This window comes from Neovison vison, chromosome 3, assembly GCF_020171115.1.
Source record: "Neovison vison isolate M4711 chromosome 3, ASM_NN_V1, whole genome shotgun sequence".
NCBI classification, from domain to species: Eukaryota; Metazoa; Chordata; class Mammalia; order Carnivora; family Mustelidae; genus Neogale; species Neogale vison.
In genome coordinates, this window is record NC_058093.1 from 132,312,981 (window position 1) to 132,334,175 (window position 21,195).

At 35.0% G+C, this 21,195-nt stretch overlaps 1 protein-coding gene across 4 annotated transcripts in view; it reads right to left on the minus strand.

Moving 5' to 3' along the window:
• CCDC102B (coiled-coil domain containing 102B) overlaps positions 1-21,195 on the minus strand; it is a 189,537-nt gene that overhangs the window by 88,230 nt on the left and 80,112 nt on the right. For all 4 annotated transcript variants that reach the window (XM_044242831.1, XM_044242830.1, XM_044242832.1 and 1 more), the window contains 2 exons: positions 5,523-6,135; positions 3,821-4,041 (listed from right to left, as the gene is read on the minus strand). In XM_044242831.1, coding sequence (XP_044098766.1) covers positions 3,821-4,041; positions 5,523-6,119 — 818 coding nt within the window. In that variant the 5' untranslated portion in view covers positions 6,120-6,135. The remainder of the gene's footprint in view (positions 1-3,820; positions 4,042-5,522; positions 6,136-21,195) is intronic.

The following is a 21,195-nucleotide window of genomic DNA, read 5'->3' on the forward strand; positions in this document are numbered from 1 at the left end:
CCTTCCCACTAATGTCAATTACCTCTATTTGGAATTTATACTTGACAGTAGAATAACAAATATTTATTCCACACACAGGAATATTATTATAATCTATTGTATTATGATTGCATTATCACAATCGATTCATATGGTGAGGTACAGAGAAAGCATCTGAAAAAGGGAATTAGTGGTGGGACTAAATTTCAGAGGGACTAATGAGAAATTTCTGGCTAACATACAGAATGGCATATAAAGGGCTTATAACTACCTGTGAAAGGTTTGTGGGCATGTTATCATTCTTCCAATACATTTAAATAAGGAAAATTGAAACCATAATATAATATATATTTATATTCATATTTATTTATATTCATACTTATTTCTCCCATTTTTTCCTACCCATTAAGAGTCTTATAACTAAAGAGACAGAAAAATAATGATTTTCAGATTTGGGGACTATATTTGACAGTGTATCAACTCTTCCACACAATGCTAATAATTGTCTAACGTGATCATGAATAAATAACAAAAAAAAATCATCCTGAGTAATTCACACTAGCAGTTACCTTCCCACACATAATTCATGTTTGATCCACACAAGCATTCAGTGGCGAGGGCAGAAGTGATGCTATATGACTTTGAGAAAAGGTCATTAAAATGCCATATATTTCTCTTTGTGTCAAGATGTTCACTTTCGACCAAGCCACTACACTCTAAGGAATCAAAGTGGCCACATGGATAGTCCTGCATGTCTCAAATGATACTTCAAAATGATAGTCTCAAAAATGAGAGTAAAGTCAGGAGGCTTCAGATGATTCTGGCCCCCGGCCTTCAAGTCATCTCCAGCCTTGAGCCATCCAGCCGAATCCACATGTAGTGAAAGATGAGTTGTCCACACAAAGCCATGCTCAAGCTTCCTGAACAGAATAAATGGTGATTGTTGTTTCAACACTAACCACTGTGTGGGAAGTTTTATTATAAAACAACATATAAGGGGTGCCTGGATGGCTCAGTGGGTTAAAGCCTCTGCCTTCAGCTCAGGTCATGATCCCGGGGACCCGGGATCAAGGCCCTCATCGGGCTCTGTGCTCAGCAGGGAGCCTGCTTCCTCCCTCTCTCTCTGCCTGCCTCTCTGCCTACTTGTGATCTGTCAAATAAATTAAACACACACACACACACACACATTTAACTGGAATAGAGGTACCACTATCCATATTTTTACAAAGGCGACAACAGCACGGTCTTGGCTAACCCACTATCCTGTAGCTGAATATGTCAGAACCAAGGAGGATATCCAGGTCATTTAATCTCAAATCTAGTGCTCACAAATGATCAATGAATAAAACCATGTTTTTCTGCAATCAATAAATCACAAATTGTGAACTGTGCCTTATGAACATATTTTTCATTTTTATTGACTTGCTGATGTCTACTAATGATGTAAAAATTAGAAAACCCACTGGCTATTCTAGCCATATACATTACTGATTCAAACACAATTAAGGTAAATCTGCCAAAGATGATGAGAACAAGGTCATAATAAAAGAATGACAGAAACTAAAAATGAACAAGTTATAAATTAGTCTTCAAAATTCAAAAATTGACTTCTTTGTCATTGTTTCTGGAGATTTCCTCTGATCCTTTCTTGTCTTTTGGTCTTTCCTTTATAATCAAGAGTTCCCTTTAATATTTCTTGCAGGGCTGGTTTAGTTGTCATGAGCTTCTTTTTGCCTGGGAAACTATCTTTCCTTACATTCTGAATGTCAGCCTTGCTGGATGGAGTATTCTTGGCTGTGGATTCTTCTCATTTAGCCCTTGGATATGTCATGCCCTCCCTTCTGGCTCACCAAGTTTGTTGAGAAAACTCTAGCTAGGCTTATGGGTTTTCCCTTCTAAGTGAAGGACTTCTTTTGTCTTGTTGCTTTTCATATTTTTGCATCACTATATCTTACAAATATAATTACAATATGCCTTGGTGTTGGCCTGCTTTTATTGATTCTCTTGGGAGTTCTCTGTGTCTCCTGGATCTGGATGACTATTTCCTTCCTCAGATTAGGGAAATTTTCTGCTATTATTTCTAGAAATATATTTTCTGCTCCATTTTCTTTCTCTTCTTCTGGGACTCCAATAATATGAATATTACTACATTTGATAGAGTCACTGATCCTTCACATCTATTCTCATGTTGTATAATACTTTCTTTTGTTCTGCCTCATTATTTTCCATTATTTTGTCTTTAGGTCGCTAATTCATTCCTCTGCTCTTTCCAGTCTGTAGTTCCTTGCATCAAGCCTGTTGCCAATCTCATTTATTGCATTCTTCATCGCTGATTGATTCTTTTTAAACTCTTTTATCTTTGTTGAAAGGGTCCAAATGGCAAAAAATACATATCTATCAAATAATAACTTTCAATGTAAAGGAATAAATGATCCAATCAAAAGACACAGGGTATCAGAATAGATTCAAAAAATTATATGCTACCTATAAGAGACTGATTTTAGACCTAATGACACCTGCAGATTGAAAGTGAGGGGATCCATCATGCAAATGGATATCAAAAGAAAGTCTGAAGAGATGCTTATATTAGACTAAATATATAGACTAAAACTAGAATTTTTTGTTCTTGTATTGTTTCTGTCCTGCTTTGGTAGCAGGGTAGTGATGGTCTCATGGAATGATTTTGAATATATTTCCTCTATTCCATTATTTTTAAGATTTTGATAAAATTGTCATTAATTATTTTTTTAAAAATCTTTTTTTTTTAAAGATTTTATTTATTTATTTGAAAGAGAGACAGTGAGAGAGAGCATGAGCGAGGAGAAGGTCAGAGAGAGAAGCAGACTCCCCGTGGAGCTGGGAGCCCGATGCGGGACTCGATCCTGGAACCGGAACTCCGGGATCATGACCTGAGCTGAAGGCAGTTGTCCAACCAACTGAGCCACCCAGGCATCCCATTAATTATTTTTTTTTAATGTTTGATAGAATTCACCAATGAAACCATGCGGTCTTTGGCTTTTCTGTGTTGGAATATTTTTGATTCCTAATTCAACTTTCATTCTTATTATTGGTCTAAGAAGATTTCCCATTTCTTGGATTCAAGATTCATGATTCAATCTTGGTAATTTGTTTGTTTTTAGAAATCATCTTTTTTTTTCCCCCTAAGTTTGTTTATGGTAACATCGTACTCTATATTTCTGTGGATATCTATTGTATTATTTTCTCCTCCATTTCTCATTTTGGTTTTTGAGTCTTCTCTCTTTTGTCTTGGTTAATGTAGTTAAAGCATTGCCAATTTTGTTTATTTTATTATTATTATTATTTTTTAAACTGATCACTACTTTAATGTTAAGTTTTTGTTTATTCTGGTCTCTTTTTAATTTAATTCTGATTTTCTTTGTTATTTTCCTCCTCTACTAAATTTTAGCTAAGTTCTTTTTTTTTTCTAGTTCCTTGTGGTATAATGTTATTTATTTGAACTTTTTTTCTTAACGCAAGTATATTTAGCATAAATTTCACTCTAACATCTGCTTTTGCTGCATCCCACAGATTTTAGAATATTGTGTTTTCTTTTTCTTATGTTTTGAAACATGCTGATTTGCTGTTGTATTTCCTATTTGGCCCACTGCCTGTACAGTAGTATGTTATTAATATTTACATATTAAATATTTAATATTTTAAAATTTCAAAAAATGAATATACATCTACCTCATTTTTAAAATATTAATACTTCGTGGCTAATCATAGGTCAAATACATTATCAAATGGCCTGCTTGGTAGACTTAACTTCAATAAGTTTGAAAATCAGGCTTGGTTAAAGGAAAAAATGATTAGCACTTACTCTCTTTCTTTCCATAAAATTTTCTGGAACTCATCCAGATGCACCTGCAAAGCTGAAATTTCAGGCACTTTACTCTCCAAAGGCAGGTTTATTGCTTGCAATCTTAATGCAGATTTCAGGGTGCAATTTTCAGAACCACCATTTTTGAATGAATTAGAACAGTCAAGATTGAGTTTCATCTCCTCATTTAATCTTAACTGGTCAATAATCAAACCTTCTTCCTGAAAAGAAAAAAAAAACATATAAAACAATTACTGTTATTTTTAAAATATGGTGTAGAAAAATCATGAAGAAAACATATTTTTGGAAGGAAATAAATGTTATGATTCAGCATGTAATTCCTATTTTCATTTCTTTATCAGTCTGTAAGAGGTATATGGTTGAACTTCAACTTGCATTCCTCAAGTTTTTTTTCTTCTATATTCTACATTACAGTGAAATACATTTCAGTCTTTTAAAAATTTCCATTTCAATGGAATCTAGGTTATAGCTACCATAAATCCCATGCATCATAGAAAGGCTTAAAATTTTAGATGGAATTATAGAAGAACAAGATATTATGATTTATATTTTTAGAGGTGGAATTAAGTAGAAAGGATAACGATATAAACTGATATTATTTAAAAAGATAAAATGAATTCCTAAAGTTTCTGGAAGTATGGTCCATAGGTTGTTAACAGTATTTTCCAGGTTAAAAAAAAATGGCTCAGTGGGTTGGGCTGCTGCCTTCGGCTCATGTCATGATCTCAGGGTCCTGGGATCGAGTCCCGCATCGGGCTCTCTGCTCAGCAGGGAGCCTGCTTCCTCCCTCTCTCTCTCTCTGCCTGCCTCTCTGCCTGCTTGTGATATCTCTCTGTCAAATAAATAAATAAAATCTTTAAAAAAAATGGATAAATACGGTTATGAACTGCTATATAAAATAAATTTTTAAAAAGTTTATTTCATGCAAAATTCTCAAAAACCTCAAGATTTCAAGAATACCGAGAAATTCCCAAAGTGGATAATGTGAAGCACTCCATAAAGATATTTCCCTATGGTACCCATTTTATAGGAATTAATTGTGAGGCTAAAGTCCCAAACCTCGGGAAATGTTTAAAGTACTGTATGAATAATTATTAGTATTGTCATAATTAGGGTAAAGAGAGAAGTCTCTCTAAATATTTAATTTTCACATAAAAATGCTGAGTTAATTTTCCTTAAAACTATAACTAAGATCAGTAATATGGGCTACTGAATTGTGTCTCATTCACAAACTTCTATGTTGAAGTCCTACCCTGCCCCCAGTACCTTAGAATGACACTGTATTTGGTATAGGGTCTTTAAAGAGGTCATTAAGTTAAAATGAGGCCATGATGGTGGGCCTAGAGATAGTTTCTTTATGAGGAAATTTGGAGATAAACACACACAGAGGAAAGATGATATAAAGACACAGGGAGAAGATAGTCACCTACAAGCCAAGGAGAGGTCTCTCAAGAACCCAAACCTGTCTACGCCTTGATCTCACACCTCTAGCCTCTAGAACTAGGAGAAAATAAACTTCTGTTGCTGAAGCCACCCAGTCTGTGGTACCCGGTTATGGCAGCCCAAGCAAATAAATATAGTCCCCACTGGGTTTGCCATTCTCCCTTTCCTGCCCGTTACCGTATACGGCATTCGAATATGCTCATAATCTCGGAATTCCTCTACTGAGTCCTTTACTTACCTTACTATCCGTGCTGTCCTTTGTAGGAAATTCTCTTTTCACCAGATGTTCTCCGATAGACTTACATGTTTGGGAAGCAATCTGAAATCGTTCTCCTCTTGCAGAGGGCACTTCTATGAAACCAGGATGCTTCAGGTCCTGCGTGATTTCTAACACTTTTTGATGTGGCAAACTTTGTTTCTTTTTCAATGCACTCAATTCTTTCATTGTCATCTCTAATTTTATTCTGAGCTGTCTTCCCTCCTCCCTGGCGCTGTTCCTTTCAGCCCGAACTTTGCTCCACTTTTCTCTCCAGTTGGCAGTGCAGTCTGACCACCACCGCATGGTCTTCTCCATCTGGGCAGCTCTGGCCTTGGCTTCTTCAAGTTCCCGCAGGCGAAGCTCTTCACAGATATTCCACTCACTGGTGCTGCATGAGTGTGCACAGACGTTGTGAGCGGCCCCTGATGGCAGCCCCTGAAGTGGCAAACAGTAATGACAAGTGTCCCTGGGCAGGGAAGCAGGTGCTACCATGTCACAAGGCGGTTTTGTTGATGACTGTGGCATCTGGAAGATTTGGGTTTCCTCAATTAACCGATGGATGGAATCTAAATTCATATTTATCTTTTGAGGTCTAAGAAAAGACAGATAACATAATTAATATTTGAGTTTCCCTTGCAATTACAAGAGCAAGACCTACATTTAAAAAAGAAGGTTTATGAAAACAATGTATCTTTCAATATTGCATATTTTCCTTTCCACTGTAACTAAAAATATGGAAAAACTCATGCATTTATAATTATCCTCAAAAAACAGAAATTGCTCCTATTACATTTTGCCAAATGAGTAAAAATAAAAATATAATGATGCAATTGGGGGTAGCATATGACATGAATAATTCATTTTAAGAAATCCAATTTTTTTAGGTAATATTTACTGTAATATATGTTGTCCACTAACTACTCAATGATCCTCTTTTCCCTGCTAATTCAAGCTCAACCTGTTTAAGTGGAGTGCAGAACCTATTGATTTCCGAGAGGATAAACGTCCATTTTAATCCCAGGGCCTAAATCCTAACCGGTCTCTTCCATGATGGCCTCCACTTCGCTGAGCATTCACTAGTCTCAAGTCAGCATAGGAACTAGTCCTGGCTGAGATTTCAGGGGAAATCTGCAGGGAAAGTTTCCCACCTCAAATACACGGGAAAAAAAAAAATCACAAAATGAAAAACTCTTTTCTTCTGCTTCTTTCTGCCTAAACCAAGACATGATTCTGGAAGAAGGCAAGTGTAACAGCCACCTTATAATATTTAAAATGGTAGAACAGAAAGAGGAAAAGCACTTGATTTGATGATTGAACAGCAGCATGAAAGCTAGAATGTGTACCTGTGGTTTTCTTTCTTTCTTTCTTTCTTTTTTTTTAAAGATTTCATCCACTTATATGACAGAGAGAGAGAGAGATCACAAGTAGGCAGAGAGGCAGAGACAGAGAGAGGAGGAAAGCAGGCTCCACACTGAACAGAGAGCCCAATGTGGGGCTCGATCCCAGGACCCTGAGATCATGACCCAAGCCGAAGGCAGAGGCTTAACCCACTGAGCCACTCAGGTGCCCCATACCTGTGGTTTTCTTGCCATGTGAGAACCTAACTTTATTCAAGGTGTGATTGTTCAGTTTTCTGTCACTTGCAGTCAAATGGCATCAGACTGATACATGAATTATTTTCATCCCATGATTATTATGATAAATTCTAAAAAAAAATACTGAATAAGACATGGTGTTTGTCTTAAAGATTTTGTAGTTCAGTGGATGAGACAGGCACATAAAAATTAAAAAATAAATATTCACACAGGAAAATATATTTATTATTCCATCAATTTTTTATTTAGTACATATTGTGTGTCAAGTTGGTGCTGGGTTGCTAGGGTAGGTAGGAGGTGCTGTAAGGAGCACTGCTCAAATTAACTGGTAAAAGCAGACCTACTTATCAGTATGTATATCCATTACTTTATTCAATATGGCAACATAGCTATATTGATGACAGCAAGGAGAAGCTTTCCTTTAAACTAAACACTTAAAACATGCAGGTTAATCTACAATTCATAAAGTTCTGTAGTTATATAAGATTGCCCATTTTTACTATCAAATAAGATATATTGGTATAAATAACATTTAATGTGCATGACATTAACTCCTCTCATTTTTTATTTGCTTTTATACAGTTACAGATCATAAGCTGCCTCCTTACAAACCATCCACTTCATCAACTGAAGGAGTTTCATAATACTAACAGCCTAGAAAATAAGTTTTTTCTTTTTTTTTAAGATTTTTTTTTTTTTTTAAAGAGGGATATAGAGCATGAGTGGGGTGGGGGCAGGGAAAGAGGGACAGAGAGAATACTCAAGGAGACCGCTCTCTGGGCGTGGAGCCTGGTGTGGGGCTCAGTCCCAGAACCCTGATATCATGACCTGAGTCAAAATCAAGAGTCGGCTGCTTAACTGACTGAGCTACCCAGGTGCCCCCAGAATAAATCTTTATATGCTGACTTACAAAATAAGTCTTTATTGAAAAAAAATATTAAATGTCTATCACTCTCAAAAGAAAAAACCCATTTTAACAAGTGTTCTTTAGAGGTGCCAGACCAATTCACTCCTTATTATAACACTTAGAATAATACAGATTCATGGTTGTAATTATTTTTGTTAGCATTGGTACATGTCCAAGCACATGTGAGTTAGTGCTGATTTGGAGTAACTGTTCCCTACATTTACTGCAATTCAGAGGGCAATGATAATAAAGCTGACCAAATTTCTTGGGCCATTAGTAAATTGAGACCAATATTAAAAATGAAAATAAGGAACTCTTAGAAGCACACCACATAGTTTATGTATATGTATCCACATATCATACAAATACATATATTTGTGTGTGTGTGTGTGTGCAAATATATATATATATTCATTATTCACTATTTAATGATACCTCCAATATTTTTCCCTTGGCTGGAATTCCAAAATAAAAACAGAAAACTTATTTTAGCATATTAAATTTAAATTTATCCTTGCCATTTTTCAAACTAAATCAGTATCGTAAAATTATAATGTCCTTAAAAATTCTCATTAACTTTTATTTTACTATTGTTTTGAAGACTCTATAATTGGATTCTGGTACATGGAGACCTTTCCTACCAATTAACTATGTATTTTTTCACATCTGACTAAACAAAATTGAGTTGGGGTTTAATCATTCAGTCCCTGAACTTGAATAGTTCTTCATGTTCTAAAGTGTTTCTCAAGCAAGTGTAAATGACATATTGAATCCTTATGTGTATCTATTAAGGCACACATTTTCCCTATACATATGTGCATGTTCCTTGTGTTTTATTTCAATGACTGTGGAAGTATTTGTCAGTGGTTGTAGCACAGTCTTTGGTGCATGAGAAAATATTTTAATGCTATTGACTCTTGGGTTTCTTACACTAAATTTTGCATTGTCCTTACCATAAAAAGGAGGGAGGGGGCACAAGGAAACTCTTGAAGGTGGTGGATATGTTTATTACTTTGATTATGGCGATGGGCTCACAGGTGCATGTCAGTGTCCTAATTCATCAAATCATATATGTTAAATATGTGCAATATTTTGTATCTACTACACCTCAATAAAGCTATTAAAAATATTCATATAATCAGGCTACCCTGAAGACTGATACATAACCAATACATAAATACAAAATACATAATCAAATAAATATGATGGGCCTACCCTGTATAAATAATACTATTAAACATTATATTTCACTAAATAGAAGCTTAATGTATGTGACATTGAGTTCCAGATTACATTGATTCAAGCTCTGATTCTGTCACTTCCCATATAAATGATCTTGGACAAATTATATAAATTGCCTTTGACTCATTATCCTTATCTGTAAGGGGAGACAGAAATATCATTGTACTTCAGTTAGTTCTTGTGACCATTAAGTGAAAAACACCACAGACTGTCCAGTCCAGGTTGTCTCTTAGGCAAGCTGACAGTTATCCCCAGTGCTGTACAAGTCACCAAATATGTTAGTTTGGACTACTGTATCATTTTTTTTTTCAGTTTCTTTTCTATTCTGGAAAGAGAGATGTTATACTTTAAAAACAAGGACAGCAAAGGATAAATAAGAAGCTCCTAAATGCATGTCATAAAGATAAAATCAATTTCTATATCATATTCATATTATCAATGAAATATTTAGCGCTACTATTATCTGCATCCTAGAGATGAAGAAACCAGGGCTTAGAGAGCTAATGTAACCAACTCAAGTCATATACTTACAACAGGCCGACCCAGTTCGGGAATTAAGAAATTTGAATCCAGAGTCTTTGCCTCCCCATATCAAAAGCCTACAACTTCAAAATACTATGTTCACAATAATAAGATCATCTTTTAGGTTATTTCGGAAATACAGTTGGCAGATTTCCATTTTGGATATGTTTATGCTCCAATATCTTCCACTAAATCACACCACAACACAGTCAATCACACAGTCAACTGATCCTGACACTAGGTTCTGAGTGAATTTCTTCTCATCAGAGCTTAAAGGAACTGGAAGTTCAGGGCCCGTAAATCCCTGCAGCCTTGTCTCTGTCTTCCTGCTTCTGTGCCCCATGCTTCAGTCACCCTGATGTGTCCATTCCCTGCACAAACCTCCCCTCAACTTTCTTCTTTGATCAATCAGATTGCTATGCAAGAGACTCTCTCCTCTCCACACGCTCACCTCCCCTTGGTTTCTTATCCTTCAGGTATCAGTCAGAGAGACCCATGCTTGACTCTCCTCCATCCCTTACAGGCCTGACATCTGAGCAGAAAGTTTACTTTGAGGTTCCTCTGTGGTAGTGAACAAAATACACATGGATTCTGCCATCCTGGGACCTTGTTAATAACCAAAAGCAATAAATCAAGCTACAATCACAAATTTTAACACTCTTTGAGAGAAATAAACAGTGTGTTGTGATTCAACATATACCTTATACTTAAGGAAGTCTCTCCGAAGTGACAGATGTCTTATGTATTATCTGAAGAATGAGGTGGGCCAGAAATAAAAGCATTTTTGGCACAAGTTATACTATCAGGGCAGAATCGAATAGGGTCCAAAGGGATTTTTGCTTTATTGTTTGTACTTATTGCTTTCCATTAACCTATAGGAAATGAATTCTAAATGAAACCCTTCTTGGACTTTTTTTTCCCCTAAGAAGCACAGGACTGCTAATGCATACACAATAATGTTAATAAAAGCCATAAGCGAAGAGTGAATAGCTTAATTCAGATTCAAAACATAACACTAAGGAACAGTTGTTACTTTAGGTATGATGCCATACACTCTGATAAAAAGCAAAAAAGAAAAATCAGTTTTTAATATTCAGGAAAGTAAAACACCAAAGTGTTATTTTAAAGTGTGGCCCATCAAAAATACGCATGTGATTAGTATAATAAAAATATGTATACTGCACTGGTTTAAAGCAGAAAAAAATGTTTTTAGGAAAGTTTTGCAAGAGAACACTAAATATGAAATATGAGACTCCAGCTGTAACAGGAAGGGAGGTGAACAATTACAGGGAATGGCGAGATCACGCCACTACGGGAAAGCTCAGCTTCTGCCCATGGTAAGTATTATATTCTAAAAATCCATACACTGTGGCAAATTATACAGTAATGTATAATCTATATAATGTATAGTATCTATATAATGTATAGTCTATATTTGTTGTTGTGAATGTGAGATTTTGGAACCATACAGAAGCAGGAAATACTTGCACAAAAAGGTAATTAATAATATCGAATAAATTTATATGTTATTTAAAGCTTGCATACTTTTTTCCCCAAAAACCTGTAGTAAAAGCATAAATGAAAACACTTTAAAACACATATATTTATGTTTCCTAGCAGTCATTATCAAACTGTAAATTTCGTTATCTGACCAATTATAAATTAACTTTATTTTATTTTAAAGAATAACTTTATTTTAAAGAATTAGCATGGAATTCATATGATAAGCCCCGCCCTTTTCTTAGCAGACTCTTCTTCCCTGCTTCCTAAGTCTTTAACTCTTACTCTTTCCCAGGGCTGTTGAAGACGTGTGATGCCTTATTTTAGTCTAGATTTTCAGTAAAAAATTATTTGAGAAAAATAATATATTTTTTAGATAATGCTCAATGATAAAAAAAATTAACTCCATTTCTTTAAAAAATCTACTTCAGAATAATCTCTCCACATCATATCTTGATGTCATTTCTACCATTCCCAGACAACAGCAATGTCTTCTCTGCTTAAAGAAGAAAACAAAAACAAAAACAAACAAAGCCCATAAAAAAAGACCTACATTTATAATAAACACCTTCTAGATTAGACATAGAAAGTGATCAGACTTATTTCTTTGGAGTATGAATAGAGGAATAAAGAAAGATCCAAAATCCACAATCCATTTCCATTTTATAAAAGCCAATGTATCATTTGTAATGAAGCTTGGAAAATGAAAATTTCTTTTTTCTGGCAAGCTGATCATCTTGAAGCTCTTATAATGCTTTGCCTGCCAATTACCAATTTAGGTTCAGATCATTTAGAATTTCTTGGAGGATATAACATAATTTAACTATTCTTACGTAAACTTAGGGTATCAATCAGGTTCGAGCAAGTTCTGTTTTAAAATATTCCTGAAATATCTCACCAGTGCACAAATATTGAGACATAAAGATATTTTATCTAAGATTTGAGTTTATAGCTTAAGTATGTTTCTTCTAAGGATATATACAAACCTATGTTACTTATTACCTATTTGCATGGAAGCCTGACACTTGTTAAATTCCTTGGCATTTCCTAATATTTATGTTTAAATTTCAAGGTTTCGGTGAACAAAACCACAAATGATCCCAATTTTCTCAAGCAATCTAATCCAACTTAATAGCGACAAATAAACGAAAATATCTGTTGAGAACTACGCCAAAAATAAAATTAGTATTAGCTGTGGAACTATAAAGCCCTGTTGAATCTGATTTTCATATAAGAATAATCTTTCTACTATTTCCAGGTGGCCAACAATCAGAGTGCACATCTTACTGAAAAGAGCTTTGAAAAAAATGTGGTCATGTCGAAGATCCTACCACTTTCCAAAGTTGGACAGGTGACCCTGAATCTGGAATATGCATCACTATATAAGGATCATTTTGTATAATTTCATAAAAATTAATGAATGAGAGGAAAATGTAACTTTGCCCATAAATATTAGTTAAAAATAAAAATACCAAAGAGCAAATAGCCAATCACAATTATTATTAATTTATAATGTGAAAGTGAATTACCCTACAAAATAATTCCTATCACAGTTCCACAACAAACCAGGCAGTGCTAAAAGAGAGCGGTTATGCTTTCTTTTGTTATTTAAAAACTATTTATTTGTTAAAATTATACATTTTCTTTAATATTGGATCCATCAACATTTTCTAATATTTCTGTCCATTTCAGGGTTTGAAACCACCAACTATTCCAGTTTTCCTATGCATTTCCTAAGCAAAATTCCTACATCATTTATCCCATTCACACTTGCTCCTAAAGAATGTATAAGGCAAAGTCAGAAATTCCTCATAGATCTGGTTACACTTTGCACTGAACAAGAGAAAGCCCTTTCCTGTCAATATGACTCAGTAATATTTTCTCACACCCATTTGATGGAATGTGCATAGCTGCCAACCACTCCGTGTTAGCTGACTGGAAAGTTTTCACAGGCTTAGTAATGAAGTTTGGAGAATACAGTCCAATTGATTGTCATGTTTATTGCTGAAATGCAGTTATAAAATTTTTTAATAAAAAAACCTATTCTTAAAGTCTGTTTCATTTCCCCAATTGTACATTCTTTACATTAATAATCCAAATTGGCTGAAATGTATCCCACATCAAAAGGCTAAGAGAAAAAACTGGAATCAGAAGCAGAAATGTTATAATGCATGTAGACTTTTACGAGCCATACCTATGCAAAATATTTCTAAATACTTTGCTGCATTTACTCTACTTCTGACTAAAGCAAACCAATATTCATATAAAATCATGCAAGACAGTATTTGTTAAGCTTTATATCTTAATGTACGATTTGGAATTTGATTTTCAGGGTAAAGAGCTATGACCATATTGGGTGGCAGAGATTAAAATTCATCCTTTGAATTATAAATCAGATCAAAGAAGTCTTTAAAAAGCTCAAGTCCCCCAAATCACAAGACTGCTGATTCATCAAAAGTTATAGAGAACATCAAGAAGAGATGGGGCAAGGTAATTTTTTTTTTTTTTCTGGATAAGACCACATCTTAGAAACCCAGACTCCAGAGTTTAAGAGGCAATTTGGAAGCCCTCAGACTTGTAGCTACTCCCCATCAAGGGCTACTGAGGGCCTAGTATCCAAAATATTTGCCAGAGTCATCTTCAGAAGTTTCAAATATACCCCCCCACAAGAAGTTGTGTAATATTGTCCTTTTTTTTTTTAAGATTTTATTTATTTATTTGAGAGAGAGAGCATGCACAAGAGCAGGGTTGGGAGGCGTAGCATGAGGGGCTGTTGCAGGGCTGGATCCCAGGCCCCGAGCTGAAGGCAGCCACTTAACCAACTGAGCCACCCCGCTGTCCTGTCATCCTTGTCTTGATGGTTGAGTAAAGCAATATTTTAAATATAGAAATTAGTATTTGTTCATTCAGTTTAATCATTACACAGTGCCATGATAAAACACATATAACTTGCACTAAGGAGCAACAGAGAATTCTGCAAATAGTTACTAACATAGTAAAGGTGGTAGATTAGTTACCTATTGCTGCTGTCGCAAACTATCACAAATTTAATGGCCGAAAGCAACACAGACTTATTACCTCACACTTCTGAAGTTCAGATGCTCAAACTAAATCTCTAAAATCAAAGTGTGGGCAGGGCTGGTTTCTTCTAAGGTCTCTAAGGGGAGGATCATTTCCTGGCCCTTTTCAGCCCCTAGAGGCCCCTTACCTTCCTTGGCTCGTGGTCCCTTCATCAGACCACTCCAACTCTATTCTCATCATCATTTCCCCTATAGCCAATGCTATTTTCTTCTCTTCTCCTGTAAGGACCTTTGCAATTATACTGACCCCATCCAGATAATCCAGGATAATCTCCCCATCTCAGAAGGCTTAATTTAGCCACACCTGTAAAATTTCTTCTACCATGTGAGGTAACAGATTACAGGCTCCAGATATTAAGATGGGGACATCTCTGGGCGCCAAGTGGTCTTGTTCAGCCTACATCAGTAATACAGTGGAAGAGAGACTGGATTTTGAAACCACATAAATATGACATCAAGTTCTTTCCATAATTTGCCTATTTCTTGCTTTGTGATTTACCATCTTGTGGCCTTAGAAACTTAATTATGTGTGAGTTTCTTCATCTATAAAATGGGGATATTAATAGCTTTGCCATGGTTGTTTCAAGGGCACCTCATGATTTTCCCTCTGTATGGGTCATTTCCCTCAGCAACTGACTGCACCATCACCACCTTCTCCAGGAAGGAGTGCCTGTTTCTCTGCTCCTATGACAAGAAACAGTTTGTCTCACGTGTTGTTTATTTTCACTGCTTTCATTTCCTCACATCCCATTCTTTCATCCACCCATTTTAATTGCAAATCTGTACCTTCCACTCCACAGAAATCCCACTTGTCAAGATCACAGATGACTTTAAGAGAGACAAATTGGATATTCATTTTTTTACCCTTGCCTAATGTGACCTCAACAATGTTCACAACAACTGAAAATTCCTTGCTCTTTAAACACTTGTCACATTTTTTCCTTATCACCCATGCTTCTCATTATGCTGGTATCTCCTCCTCCTTGGCCTCCTTTGTTTCTCCTTGCTGCTCCTCTCTAAACACTGGAGCGTCAGAAGCTTGCTAAGATGAAATAGAACATCTTTGCCCTTGAATGTCAAGTTGCTATCTCCAGTCCCTTCACCTCTCCTGAGCATCAGACACATAGTGACTCTGTACTTCCACTTGGACATCCTAAGAAATCTCCACGTCAACCTAACATACAAAATTGAACTTCTGCTCCCCAGCCTGCAGCAGATTTGTTTTCTTTCCATTGTTAATATCCCAGCAAATGGTACCACCATCCATCTAACAGCTGAAGTAAAAAACCTAGTTTCTCTATGAGTCACATTTTCTCGGTAAGTTCTATTACCTCATTTCTTCAAATAACTTCCTAGATCCATGTATTTCTTTCCAGTTTCACTGTATCTATCCTGTGGAAATCACCAGCACCCCTTCCAGCATTACTTCTTCTGAAATGCCTACTAATACTTCTGTCTAGTCAATATGCAGAAGTCTAAAATTTTTTTAAAAATTTAATAAAATTACATTACAGTGTCATTACAACTTGCTAACACCTCTGTTACAATTAGAAGAAAGTGAAAACACTGAATCACAGTCTGTTCCACATGATCTGCCACCAACCTTATTTCCTGGCCTTGATTCCTATCTCCCATCCTTTTCTTACCTTCCCTTTTTCCTCCAGTCATGCTGACTTTCCTCCTGTTCTTTGAAGAGACCATGTTCATTCCTGCCTTAGGCTCCTGTGGGTGGAATGCTCTTCCCTCTGATCTCTGGATTCAGGTATGTTCCCCTTTCTGAATATTTCAAGTTTGAGAGACACTGAAGGTTCAAATGAAGAGGATGAAATGCCACCAGTATAATTAAAGCACAGTCTCCAGATGTAGTAACTCTACATTTATAGAATGTATCCCCTTTTAAAACACAATTGTGTTTTAAATGTGTACAATTTGCCTGATGCTTGCTGAAATTCTATTAGGTAGGTATGGGCGCCTGCGTCAAGGTTAGAGTAACATGACTAGGAAGTGGCAGAGACAGGACTTGATTCAGAAGTTTCATCTCAAAATTCAGAGCTATTGCCACTAGACCAATTTGTTTCTTTTACAAATGTTCAGGATAAACATCAGTATCCTGACAGAAACACAGCAAAGTGTGTGATCTCAGGGCCCCTTGATTTATGGAGAGTGAGGGTCAAGGAGAAGAATTTAGTTTCAAATCATCAAACCATCCAGAGGGCTACGGAATTTAGTAGCCAATGCCACCTACTTGTGTTTCTTATAAAAGGAAAATCCAAAGGCCAGGAGGACTGGATTCAGAAGGAAATAGTGGTACCAGCACTCCATGTTGGTTCTAATGTTCTTAGCCTCAGAACAAGAGATTCTTTTGGAGTCCAGCTTTCCTCTATGGACAAACATTAAATTCCTTGTTCAGAAGAGGGAAATTTTTTTAAAAAGGCTCAGTACCCTTAATGTGCCTTCCCGTCACCTCAAAAAACATACACCATTCACATATGTGTGTATGTATATACACACTTATAAATATATATACACACAGTACACATGTATATTTTAATTAGGTTGCATATGATTTTAATATTATTATTTAGCAGACTGAGCTAAACTTTTGTGTATATTTAGGAAAGTCAGCAGTACTTGTAGAAAATAATTCCTCCACGTCAAATGACTTTTCTTTAAATAATTTTTTTTTAAGATTTTATTTGACAGAAAGAGACACAGCAAGAGAGGGAACACAAGCAGGGGGAGTGGGAGAGGGAGAAGCAGGCTTCCTGCTGAGCAGGGAGCCTGATGCGGGGCTCAATCCCAGGACCCTGGGATCATGACCTGAGCAGAAGGCATCTGAGGCTTAATGACTGAGCCACCCAGGCACCCTCACATTTCTGTTAAATCCATTTTCACTACAATTATACACAGGAAATGAAGACTTGAGACAAAATCATAGTTATTCTCTATGTATTGTAATATGAACTTCTATGTTCCATTATTGTTCCAAGGATCATGTCACATGCTTATATAGTCTTTTTTAGATGTCAAAAAATATATCTGCATGGATTATCAAGTTCTCAGACCATAGATTGCAGACCATAAGTTAATATGCTCTACTGCAGACCATAAATTAATAATCACTAGCATATATGAAGATTATATTTCTACACTATATTTCTACTTTATATTTACATTTATACTATATTATATTATATATACTATATATTTATACTACATTATATTTCTACAGTATATTTATAATCATACATGCATGGTTATGCTAGGACAGAAAAAAAGCACTGCCTATATTTAAACTCTAGACATTTAGAAACTGACAGATATGGTTGAGTATATGAAGATATGCAGTTAAAATATTGTTCATTGAAAATTCACTCTCATTAAATAGTAAATAGTAAGATAAAGAAATTTTAAAGAATTATTAAAAATATTAATGCTTTTCCCAAATAAAGTACAATTTAAGAATAAGAAAATTTATTGACTATGAGTTAATACGTGTCATTTTAGTGACACAGAGTAATCTTCAACTCTGTACTTTTTATGTTTAGAATGAAAATGAGAAAACATCTTGGTATTGTTCAGAACCTACACAATATGGATGTATGTTGAATTCCAAACTTAAATTTTTGGTTTGTGACTTAGTCTAATCTTGCCAAAAGATCCCTGAAAGAAGTAGCTCAGGAGAATTCTTGGACACCAAATATAAAAAAGAAAAGAAAAAACCAGCCTAACATATTAAATTATAAACATATGGATGGAATTTCCTTTAAATTACACTTGAGTCTAAACCTTAAGGGTGAAGAATTTAACAAAATACATTTGAGGTTTCCATAATACAAAACATTTGAGAAGTTAGACAGGGAATTCAACTACCCCAAAGACAGATGAGATTTTTACTCTAATACTGAGTAAAAAGAACCTTCTCTCCTATTTTGGAATACTTTACTCTAAAATTAAAATATCAATCTTTACTAAGTATCTTTGTAATAAACAGTAATGAATCCATATATTAGATAGCGAAGATGTTTTTTTAAAAATCTGTTTTTATATTCTGGAGCTAGAAAAACTGAGAAATCAAGAGAAAAGCAAAATTAAAAATGTATATATTTAAAAACAGCAATTTTCCCATAATTTGTCCTATGAGTTTCTCACCTAACCTAGAGCAATCTTTTTCAGATGATTATGCTTTTGACTGTTAAGTATCTCATGGTATGTGAGTGCCTAGAAACAGCGAAGATTTAAATATTACAAAGGAAATCAGGTACTTTTTATTATCCACAAAAAATCATATTTTTAAAAATATTGCCTACCAATGTATATAAAATAATAACAATTTCTATGTTGAAAATATAGATAAATTAAGGTAGCAAAAGCTGCATAGAAAGAATATTTTCATTTAATTTTAAAGCAGTTATGATTGCAGTAAAAATATGTAAACTTATAAGAGTGATTTTATCTAGATTGTGATTACACTTTTCTTCTTTATAATTCTTTATAATGCTTTCTAATATATACAGCATAGTTTTTCATATATGAAAATATGCATATGTGTATGTGTGTGTGTGTATATATATATCACTCAAATGACAATTCAATAATACACAAAACAGAGACTTTGAATTAAATTCTAAATTTAAATATATTTGCATCCAAATGGCTCAACAGATGGCAGAGCTGGAGCACACTGGAAAAACCATCAGGAGGACCATAAATAATAGCGAGACTGTGTAGCTTTTAGATACTGTAAGGTAACGATGCATCACAGGTATATTTGGTGACAAGAAAACATACTACAATGTATGGAATGAATTCTGAAGAAATAAAAAGAGGCTAAGCCAAATGTAAATCTGCTCTAATTCCTAAATTCTCTTTTGGGATTAGAACGTTCTACTAGAGTACTTCCCATGAACCCAGTACTGGTTAAGACACTGAGGTGGAGGCAATGTGTCATAAGTATGGTTATGTGTGTATGTGTCAGTATTTCAGACATTCACAGCATGTGTGGATTTCCAACCTCACCACTGAGAACTTACGTAGACCACACTTTCATTTTTGCTTCATTAATAGTAGCCATTTTATTTCCTGATCATGACTGACTGATTCTCAATCTCTCTCTCCCTTCTTCTCAATCTCTCAGTATCTCCCCCCTCCCCCATAAAATTACATTGGGAGGCTTTAATTCATTTCAATAGCAAGACTAACACTTGTGAGAATCTAAATTTCTTGTTTATAGCTGAATTCATTAATGAGAAAATTACAGATTCACATGCAGTTGTAGGAAAGAATACCAAAATATCCCATGTATTCTTCAGCCAGTTTGTCCCAATAATAACTTTCCAAAACTATAACAGAATGTACCAAACAGGATATTGAAATCAATAAAGTTCACTGACCTTAATCATATATTCCCAATTTAACATGGACTTGTTTGGTTTGTCCATTTTGTTCCATACAATTTTTTCACATGTATAGTTTCATGGATCCAGCACCACAATCAAGACAGAACACATAATCTTCATGTTCCCCCGCCCTGTCTCCAGTCCCTGGAAACCATTAGATTGTCTCCAAGTCTAAAAGTTTCTCTTTTCTAAAATATTATAGAAATTGAATAATCCACCATGTAATCTTTGGGGACTGGCTCTTTCATTCACTCAGCATAGCATTCTGGAGATCATCCAAGTTGTTGCATATATGAACAGTCCACTTTTCGGTTTTTGTTTTTATCGTGAGGAGAATCCCACCACATTGTCTGTTTAACCTGCTAACCTGTGGAAGGACATCTGAGCTGTTTTCAGGTTGTGACTATTATTTAAAAAAAAAAAAAAAAACAGCTATGAACATTGGTATATGTGTTCTTGCATGAACCTAAGTTTTCACTTCTCTAGAATAAATGTCCATGAGTTTTACTGCCAAGTCCTATAGTAAATGCATATTTAGTTTTATATGGAACTACCAGCCTGTTTTTTAGGAAAAAAAAAAAAAAAACACCATACTATTTTACTTTCTCATCTTCTCCAGCATTTAGTGTTGTCACTTAAAAAAAAAAAATCATACATTCTGATAAGGACACAGCTCATTGTGGTTCTAATTTACATTTTCCTGATAGGTAAGAATACTTTTGTCATGTGTTTACATACTCCATGTATACTTCAGTGAAATGACTTTTCATGTCTTAGACCATTTCCTAAACGTACTTTTTGTATTTATTGTTTGGTTTTCAGAGACAGTCTTTTGTCAGAAATGTAGGAATATGTATCTTTTCTTTCCATTCCCTTAACATGGTCTTTCACATACCAACAGTTTCTTTAATTTAGAAACTATCCAATTTATCAGTATGTCTTTATGGATTTTGCTTTGGTATCCAATCGAAGAATTCCTCACCTAGACCTGGATCCTGAAGCTTTTCTCCTACATTTTCATTTCAAAAGTTGTATAATGTAATGTTTTATCATTAAGTCAATGACTCATTTTGAGTGTCTTTTTGTATCACCATATAAGGTTTAAGACATGATTGTTTCCTGTGTATAAAGGTCCAACTGCTCCAAACCTTCTGTTTCCTTTACTGAATTTCTTTTATATCTTTGTATAAAATGACATAACTCTATTTAACTAGGTCTGTTTCTGAACTGTCCACTCTATTTCATTAACTTATGTGCTATCACAACCCTTCTGCAAGTATCACGGTATCTTGATTACTGCTCTATACAGTAAAACTTACTATCTGGTGATACAATTGCTCCCATTTTGTTCTTTGTCAAGATTGCCTTAGCTATCCTAGAGCTTGTGAATTTCTCTATAAATTTTAG